This window comes from Chrysemys picta, chromosome 13 (assembly GCF_011386835.1).
Source record: "Chrysemys picta bellii isolate R12L10 chromosome 13, ASM1138683v2, whole genome shotgun sequence".
Classification (NCBI taxonomy): domain Eukaryota; kingdom Metazoa; phylum Chordata; order Testudines; family Emydidae; genus Chrysemys; species Chrysemys picta.
In genome coordinates this window covers 19,569,129-19,579,311 of record NC_088803.1, presented here as the reverse complement: position 1 = coordinate 19,579,311, position 10,183 = coordinate 19,569,129, and the positions used below count along the sequence as shown (strand labels likewise).

Here is a 10,183-nt window from a genome sequence, read left to right as displayed (position 1 = left end):
ATGGATGGCCAGTGTAGGCTTAGTGATCCAAATGTGAGCTCACTTAAACAAGGGGTTCTTGAGATAATTACCCCCTAATAAATAATGTCATTGATTTTTTTTCTGATTCTTCCTGTGACGAAGTGGGACTGTTCTTAATGTTTCCTCTGAATACTGTGTGTGTGCCTCAGTTTCTGTTCGACAAGCTGTCTTCTGGCAACTAATGGCAGGGGCTCTTCCCCCCTGCAAGGGGATGCTAAAGGTGTGGGAGAACAAAGAGATCAGCTGACCTCCTGGCCTGGGAAAGAGACAAAGGCCAGAGAGGAGGGGCTGGAGGGGGTTTCAGTTTGGGCTGGCTGGGGATGGAAAGTGAGTGCAGACAGGGTTGTCTGGCTCGCTGGGTCCCAGAATGGACCTGGCTGAGGGGTCCTGTTCTCTGTACCTACAAGCTCTCTTTTAGACCGTGTTCCTGTCATCTAATAAATCTCTGTTTTATCTGCTGTCTAAGAGGCATGTCTGACTGCAAAGTGGGGGTGCGTACAGGACCCTCTGGCTTCCCCAGGACCCCGCCTGGGTGGACTTGCTGTGGGAAGCACATGGAGGGGCATATGCTGAATGCTCCAAGGTCAGACCCAGGAAGATGAAGCCGTGTGAGCTTCTTGCCCTGAAGACAGTCTGCTCCAAGGGAGAGGCGGCTCCCCAAAGTCCTGACTGAATTTGTGGGGAGCAGTTCCAAAGCATCGCCTGGGGATTCCGTGACACTTCCAACTTTTTTTGGCCCATACTTGGGACTACATGCCTTAATTTTGTTTTTCCAATTTTTCAGCAGTTTCAGTTTGCATTACCTTTACTCTGCATTACCTGGTTTTCAAAGGGTTAAGTTTAGCCACTTTCATTATTCTGGAAGGACATGAGTAAGCCCTGGGCAATGTTACTTCTGTGTTAAGGAAGTTTTGGGGCAGTTAATACATAAAATAGGTAAATGAGATGTGGGTAAATATCTAGATACATTCCTAGCTGAAGTAAGATGGTGTCATTCTATCAAAGTTCATCACGCTACACTGCCTTCCACCAGTTGAAGTGCTGAACTATAATTAGGTGACAAATGCAGAAAATTACAATGATCATGGTATATGTCAAACATCACTCTGATTATTCTACTTGCATGCTGTTGTTGAGGTGGCACTCTTTGTGAGGAAAGGGATCAGAACCTAGTCCTAGAAAAAATTGGGCCAGTCACAAAATTCAGATCTGTACCTAGATAAGGATTTGGACAGCATGGATTTTCCAATCTGATTTTTTTTTAAACCAGCCGCATTTTGGATCCAGGAAACAGCCATGAAATTAGATCTAACTTGGGGGGAATGTTTGAGAAAAGAAAATTCACCAGTACCTGAAGGTTTTCTGGAAAATAAAATAAAGTATAAATATAAAATCAAAAGATTACATTTTGACATTTTTTAAATGAAATGTTTTGATTTTTGCTTCAAGCTTTACTTAAATTTTATTTTTAAAAGTTTTAAAACTTCATAAATGAAATAAAATTTGACCCAAAATGAAAATGTTAATCGGTTTCCTGAAAAAAGAAATAAAAACATTGTTTCAGATTGACCTGAACCATCCTCCTTCACCTTCCCCCCACCCATGTTTTCAGTTTGGCCAGTGAACCAGAAAATCAGTTACTCACATGGCTGCAGCTGAAATCCACACCAAGATCAGGTTCAGACTGGGAAATGCCCCCTACACCACACATATTATGGTGGTACCTTTGGCGGTTCCATGTTTCAGGTTGCATGGTGATATGATTTTTGTTTAAAACAGGTGCTAAAATCCTTCAGATAAATAACTATACCTAGTCACTTAACTGCAAATGCACAGCACTACAGGGACTTAAACTACTGAGAGATATTACAGGGGGCTAGATTCTGCCTCCAATAAAGCCAATGGTAAGCTGCAATAGACTTCAATGGACCAGAACCAGGTACAGGAAGAATAAATATGTACTATTTTTATAGGATCCTTTTAAAAACTCTCTCTTTAGTGAGCAATTCCTGGACATGGTTTGTAAGACTGTTCTGAACAAACTACAGGCCTAAATCGCCACTGGGTCACCATCATTTTCCACCCATCTAGATCCACTAAATCAAGGTCCACTAGATAGCTGAAATTCATACATTCAGAGACTAGAAGGGACCATTGTGATCATCTAGTCTGACCTCCTGGATAACATAGGCCAGAGAACTGCCCCCAAATAATTCCTAGAGCAGATCTTTTAGGAAAACACCGTAAAATTAAATTTAATCCTAATTTAAAATTGTCAGTGGTGGAGACTCCACTATAAACCTTGGTAAATTGTCACAAGGTGTAATTACCCTCACTGTTAAACATTTCTTTCCAGTCTGAAATTGTACAGGTTCAACTTCCAGCCATTGGAGTGTGTTAGACCTTACTGTGCTAGATTGAAGAGCCCATTATTAAATATTTGTTCCCATGTATATACTGATAGACTGTAATCAAGCCACCCATTAATCTTCTTTGTTAGGATCCTGACACAAGGAAGAAAGGAGAGCAGCAGAATATGGACCCTGGACTTCAGAAAAGCAGACTTTGACTCCTTCAGGGAACTGATGGGCAGGATCCCCTGGGAGAATAACATGAGGGGCAAAGGAGTCCAGGAGAGTTGGCTGTATTTTAAAGAATCCTTATTGAGGTTGCAGGAACAAACCATCCTGATGGGTAGAAAGAATAGTAAATATGGCAGGCGACCAGCTTGGCTTAATAGTGAAATCCTTGCTGATCTTAAACACAAAAAAGAAGCTTACAAGAAGTGGAAGATTGGACAAATGACCAGGGAGGAGTATAAAAATATTGCTCAGGCATGCAGGAGTGAAATCAGGAAGGCCAAATCACACTTGGAGTTGCAGCTAGCAAGAGATGTTAAGAGTAACAAGAAGGGTTTCTTCAGGTATGTTAGCAACAAGAAGAAAGTCAAGGAAAGTGTGGGCCCCTTACTGAATGGGGGAGGCAACCTAGTGACAGAGGATGTGGAAAAAGCTAATGTACTCAATGGTTTTTTTGCCTCTTTCTTCACGAACAAGGTCAGCTCCCAGACTGCTGCACTGGGCAGCACAGCATGCAGAGGAGGGGACCAGCCCTCTGTGGAGAAAGAAGTGGTTCAGGACTATTTAGAAAAGCCGGATGAGCACAAATCCATGAGGCTGGATGTCTTGCATCTGAGGGTGCTAAAGGAGTTGACGGATGTGATTGCAGAGCCTTTGGCCATTATCTTTGAAAACTCATGGCGATTGGGGGAGGTCCCAGATGACTGGAAAAAGGCCAATGTAGTGTCCATCTTTAAAAAGGGGAACTACAGGCCAGTCAGTCTCACCTCAATCCCTGGAAAAACCATGGAGCAGGTCCTCAAGGAATCAATTCTGAAGCACTTAGAGGAGAGGAAAGTGATCAGGAACAGTCAGCATGGATTCACCAAGGGCAAGTCATGCCTGACTAACCTAATTGCCTTCTATGAGGAGATAACTGGGTCTGTGGATGAGCGGAAAGCAGTGGATGTGTTATTCCTTGACTTTAGCAAAGCTTTTGATACGGTCTCCCACAGTATTCTTGCCGGCAAGTTAAAGAAGTATAGGCTGGATGAATGGACTATAAGGTGGATAGAAAGCTGGCTAGATCGTCAGGCTCAATGGGTAGTGATCAATGGCTCCATGTCTAGTTGGCAGCCGGTATCAAGTGGAGTGCCCCAAGGGTCGGTCCTGGAACCAATTTTGTTCAATATCTTCATTAATGATCTGGAGGATGGCGTGGACTGCACTCTCAGCGAGTTGGCAGATGACACTAAACTCGGAGGAGTGGTAGATAAGCTGGAGGGTAGAGATAGGATACAGAGGGACCTAGACAAATTAGAGGATTGGGCCAAAAGAAATCTGATGAAGTTCAACAAGGACAAGTGCAGAGTCCTGCACTTAGGACGGAAGAATCCCATGCACTGCTACAGACTAGGGACCAAGTGGCTAGGCAGCAGTTCTGCAGAAAAGGACCTAAGGGTTATGGTGGATGAGAAGCTGGATATGAGTCGACAGTGTGCTCTTGTTGCCAAGGAGGATAATGCATTTTGGGCTGTATAAGTAGGGGCATTGCCAGCAGATCGAGGGACATGATCGTTCCCCTCTATTCTACATTGGTGAGGCCTCATCTGGAGTACTGTGTCCAGTTTTGGCCCCCACACTACAAGAAGGATGTGGGGAAAATTGGAAAGAGTCCAGCGGAGGGCAACAAAAATGATTAGGGGACTGGACCACATGACATATGAGGAGAGGCTAAGGGAACTGGGATTGTTTAGTCTGAAGAAGAGAGGAATGAGGGGGGATTTGAAAGCAGTCTTCATCTACCTGAAAAGGAGTTCCAAAGGGAATGGATCTAGACTATTCTCAGTGGTACCAGATGACAGAACAAGGAGTAATGGTCTCAAGTTGCAGTGGGGGAGGTTTAGGTTGGATATTAGGAAAAACTTTTTCACTAGGAGGGTGGTGAAGCACTGGAATGGGTTACCTAGGGAGGTGATGGAATCTCCTTACTTAGAGGTTTTTAAGGTCAGGCTTGACAAAGCCCCGGCTGGGATGATTTAGATGGGAATTGGTCCTGCTTTGAGCAAGGGGTTGTCCTAGATCCCTAAATTGCCCCCTCAAGGACTGAACTCACAACCCTAGGTTTAGCAGGGCAATGCTCAACCAACTGAACTATCTGCCCTGAATTAGCCTTCCCTCTGTAATTCAGCATTTGTTATTTTTTTTAAAATGTAAAAAGGGCATTTAAAGCAAAATTAAATAGAACTGTTCTTTAATTTCATTTAGAAGTTTCCTGCCAAAACCATGTGCAAAAATTGACTTTTTTTTTCTTTTTTTGGCCAAGTGTTCCTCATCCGCTTAGCTGTGGAGTTTTCATTTTCTCAACAATGCCTTATGTTGGATACAGGCTGACGCCTGAGCCCTTCCACCCAGATATGAAGCCGAGTCCTTGGTGGGCTCCCTGAAATCTGCTTGTGGACACCCAAGGGGCCACAGAACCCGGCAGCGAGCCTGTGGTGTAGTTGGACCAATCAGTTGAGCTGGTTGATCTTCCAATCAGAGCTCCTGTGTGTGGCATCTTGGCTGGGATTATAGTGTTAGTAGCTTCTCAGCCCGCCAGATTTCAGTAGGCATTGGGTGGCAGCTGTGTGGGGACTCCCAGGCTTGGGTTCAAGACATGGGTCATCACTATGGGTTTCCTTAGGTTCTTTAGAAAATGCATCAACTCCATTGTGGGATTTTTAAAAAGAGCCTAATGAAGTTAGGTTCCAAACTTCTATTGATGTTCAATGGCACCGGGTACCTAACACCCTTAGACTCCTTTGAAAAACCCAAGGACAATCAACCTGGAAAATGACCATGGGTGGGATTAGGGGAAAGGGGCTGCAAGCAACGAAAGGAGATTTGATCCTACTAAAAAGTAAAGTACACCCAATAGAGGAAATGGACAGCAGGAAACAATATGGTGAGATGTGTCCAAATTGCAGCATTAAAGTGTAATTAAGGGGTCTACTTGTGTTGGGGGAAATCTGGGGGTCAGGGATGGGGAGTTTGGGCAGGGAGGTGATAAGCATGTCAGATGTGTCCTTTCCATAATAAAACATGACTGTGATTCCCCTACATTTCCCATTCATTTGCACTTTCCACTGCAGTCATTTGCCATCCCATCAAAATGCTTGTGGAAGTAAACAGGTGTTGGGGGGATGAGTATCCATGAATTTTCCTTTCTGAAAACATGGAGCAACTCCACAGTACACTGGTGATAATCCAGACTCCTGGATTGAACACCAGTTCTAAATCTTTTTAAAATTTAGCAGACCCTCCCAGCAATCAGACTCCCTGGCCCTGGCCCTGGCCCCCACCCACACCTGCGAACATACTAAACATAGGATAAACTTTATGTGATGGCAAAGGAATGTGATGTAAACACAGACTTCAGGGAACAGGTCCCAAAGGTAAACACCCTCCTCCCAGAAATCAGTAGAAATTTGAAGTCAGATAAAGGCCATCTCTTTGTGCTCAGTCGAGGAAAGAGAAAGAAGGTCTGGATGTAACTTAGATTCAGTTCTACCCAATTCCTCCTATGCCAAAAAGGATTTGGCTGATCAGCATAAAAACCAGGCAATTTCCTTAAATATCGGAAGAAATAGATAGATAGATAGATACTCTCTCATCTGTGCCACCAGAACTCCAGAGGACAAGTACTACCGCCTCATGGTTTCTCTCATTCCCATGCAGTCCTCAGGTGAGTTTGGCTGTATTATTTATTTCAGGTCAATGTGTTAAAATATCCCTGATGCTAAGAGGTGGTGAATCAAACAGCATTGAGAGTACATATGAAGGTGAACATTTATAACCAAGAGGCTAATTTATTTCAATCAACCAATTTCATTAAAGACCCAAAAAGGGTCCCTCTGATAAAACTTAAGATCAGTAATTTTTATAGTTCTGTGAATTATTTTATTATTTTTTCCCACTGTCTTTCACGTTCGTCCACTTTTGATTTCAAATCCCTCACTCCTCCTCACAACTCTCTTGAGCCTTCATTGAATGCTATAGCCTGTAAATATTAAGATTCTTTATTTCTCTTTCACCCATCTGCTCCATAGCCATGTCCCTTGTTTGAGATCCTGCACTGAATTTATCATGAGGCCCAAACAATGTGTTTCCCTGCTTTTGCAGCCACTTTCCTGACACCCGACTGACTCAGTTTCTTTGCTGGTATCAGTTTCAATTATTAGATTAGCCTGAGGTCTTGAATTGCAGCTCAAAGTTGAAGAAGTCACAGTTGAATCGTAGATCAAAGTAGGATTCTGCATGCCATAAATTTGATCTGTCTATACTTTTCCCAGCCCTGAAGAAGAACTATGGGTAAATGAGAAACCTTGTCTCTTTCACCAACAGAAGTTGGTCCAATAAAAGATATCACCTCACCCACCTTATCTATCTATCTAATCTTCCTTCTCCAGGCCACTATTCAGAACAGCACATAATTGCATGCTTAACTTAATCACATGCTTAACTTAATCACATGCTTAAGTGCTGACCTAAGGATACTTTCCTTAATTGTGGCCTTAATGGCCACTTCTCTGAGCTCCTTTTGTTCCTTTGTTTCCAGGCAGGTAGGCATTGAAATGGTCCAGGGTCTTGGAGTTGCAGGTGACAGCAGAATTGTGGGAATCTGTAAAAGTCTCAGGGCAAGACCACCTCTGGGAGATGTTCAGTGTTGTCTAGCAAGAAACTACGGCAACTGTAATGATGGGCGAGCCAGCAGTTGCTGCTGCAGAAGCATTAATATAGTAATAAGAGGAGAGAAGTCTGCAGGCAATGAGGAGGGACTCAGTAGCATCTGTCATACAATATGGAATAACCATATAATAATAATGCTAATGATATAGGAGCATGCTGCCTTGGGATTACAGTTCTGTGCTGTGCCCTGGCTTTTGAACAGTCTCCTGGGAGTATCCAGATCCCAAAGGGTCACACTTTTCCAGAAGGGTCAGCCACACAGCCTTGATGCTGCTGAGACTGTGTCTTTGGGCTCCAGCACCCCCGTTTCTCACTGTGAGCTCGCTGCAGCGAGTCCAACTGAAATCAAGGCCCTGAGAGACACTTTACCCCTTCAGGGATCAATGCAAGGCAGTGAGTCTTTGCAGCAGCCCGGAGCAGCCTCTTCCAAAAGAGGATAGGGTTCCGGAGACAGCTGGAAGACAGAGCCAGGAAGCATTTGGCGTCGCATAGTGAAGCAACGGTTAAAGCAGAGTTCAGTTAAACCAGTTAAAGCAGGTGCCATGGCTCCACAATGTCATGCTCCTGTATAATCCGTCTGTGTCCCATTGACTCTCAGCCCCAAATGAGAGCTGCTGTGTGAATGGCTGGGAATCCGGGTCTTAGTGCAGGCTCCTGACACCGCCAGTCCATTGTCCCGCCGCGGCTACGCCACCCTGTGTTCACACGTTCAGCCCATCTATGCCTCCCTTTCGTTAAGTGTTTCTGTTCAGTCACTGGGTTTCCCCATGTCTTTTCCATGTCCTCCAGTGCTCCAGACAGCCCTCGATGGCCCATTCATACCCCTCCAGGCAGGGACATGACCTATACACTTCATGCCTTGTCCCCTGTTCCAGGGGAAGGATTTTAACCCTTCTTCACCTAATGGGTGACAACACCAGTGCTCGTAAAAATATTACAGAACATTCCCCCTTTCATCACCATGTTTGGCGTCAGGTAAAAATACAAAATCTTTAGGTTTGATTCCGCTCTCACTTACAAAAGCTTTACAGCAGCAAAACTCAAGTGAGGGGTGAATCTTCCCCATCAAATCCAGTGGAATTATTCCTCATTGATGCTATGGTAAGAGGAGAATCAGGCCCTTTGATACCAAGAGAGTTACCCCTGGTTAATACTTATTTTATGTTCTAGTCAAAAGGGAGGCAGAATCGGAGATGGTATCAACCACTGAGGGGTGTACAGAGAAGTGATTACAGGGACTAAAATATGAAGATTTGGGGGGGGGGAGGGTAAAGAATTTTATGTTCCTTGAGGGTTTCTCAACTATTTTCTGTGCCGTATTTATTGTTGGAAGGGTATTTACAATAAGCTGGAAAGGGAGGATTTATGCTAAAGTATCTGGATCCAGTTCTATGCTTGGGGCTATACACTGCACCAATGTTAATGAGAGCACACCAGGGCCCTGCATGGTCTTGGGGGGAGAAAAGTGTTTTCAGGAGAGAGGCAAGTAGAGCTCCCAGCAAAAGGGAAGAAAGCTCTGCGATGGAAATACTAAATGCAAAGTCCTGTGCAATTGGAACCAAACAGCAAAGATAATTGTAATGATGGAGAGTTAATAACGATTTAGTAAAGATGACTTCACAGTTATCCTATCACTTAGATCATCTCTCTGTTTCACTATCTATTTATCACAGGTGAATCGCAATTTCATTTAAACAAATTCTGTTTCTGCTCTTACAGAGGAAGGGTTTCCTGGATTAATGGCAAAGGACAATCGAACCACAGTGACCGACTTCATTCTCTTGGGACTGTCTGATGATCCACAGCTCCAGCCGTTCCTCTTCCTGGTATTTTTATTGATTTACCTCATCACCTTTGCCGGGAATATGGTGATCATGGGGGTGATAAAGGCTGATCCTCAGCTTCACACCCCCATGTACTTCTTCTTGTCCCATTTATCCTTTGTCGATATCTGCTATTCCTCAGTCACGGTGCCTAAGATGCTGGAGAACTTCCTAGCAGAGCAGAAGAAAATTTCCTTTAATGGCTGCATTACTCAGATATTCTTTTTTACTCTGTTTGTTGGAGTTGAAATATTCACTCTCTCAGTCATGGCTTATGACCGATACACAGCCATTTGTGACCCACTACATTACCTGGACATAATGAACAAACGTATCTGTGTCCAGGTGGTGCTGAGTACATGGGCTTTGGGTTTCTTGCATGCCCTGATAAATACTGTTCCTGTGCTTAACCTTCGTTTCTGTGGGCCCAATGCAATCAGTCATTTCAGCTGTGAGCTCCCTCCCCTGCTACAACTCTCCTGCACTGACGCTACCATCAATAAAGTGGTGCTTTTTGCAACCCTTGTGGTATTTGGATTGAGCTCTTTCCTCCTCACCCTGGTCTCCTACATTCACATCATCTCCACCGTCCTGAAGATACGGTCTGTGGTGAGCAGGCATAAAGTCTTCTCCACCTGCAGCTCCCACCTCATTGTGGTGGGTTTATTGTACCTGACGGGTTTTTTTCTGTACATGAAACCAAACACAGATTCTGCATCAATGCCAGACAGACTAATTTCCATCCAGTACAGCATCTTGACCCCCATGTTAAACCCCATCATCTACAGCCTGAAAAACAAAGAAGTGAAAACAGCTCTTGGGAAAATGCCAAGAAAATTCAAGTTCCTCAAATAGTTTTAATGTTATCCATTGGGTGTATAATAAAGACGTATAGAAGAAACATTGGTCAGTGATGCTTCTATATTGTGATCCTATATTATATAGACTGAGAACATATGTATTTATTTACTTTAATTTATTTCAATGTATCCTACAGAAGAAGGATGGTCTTTTGGATTGCGACTAATGAGATCTGAGTTCAATTTCTGG

At 43.8% G+C, this 10,183-nt stretch overlaps 1 protein-coding gene across 1 annotated transcript; it reads left to right on the top strand.

Annotated features, from left to right (window-relative positions):
- The first annotated feature begins 9,049 nt into the window (after nt 1-9,049).
- LOC101953122 (olfactory receptor 5G9-like) lies at nt 9,050-9,988 on the top strand. The gene has a single exon (XM_005313826.2). It carries the CDS (start codon nt 9,050-9,052, stop codon nt 9,986-9,988), a length of 939 nt encoding a protein of 312 aa, XP_005313883.1.
- The last annotated feature ends 195 nt before the right edge of the window (nt 9,989-10,183 follow it).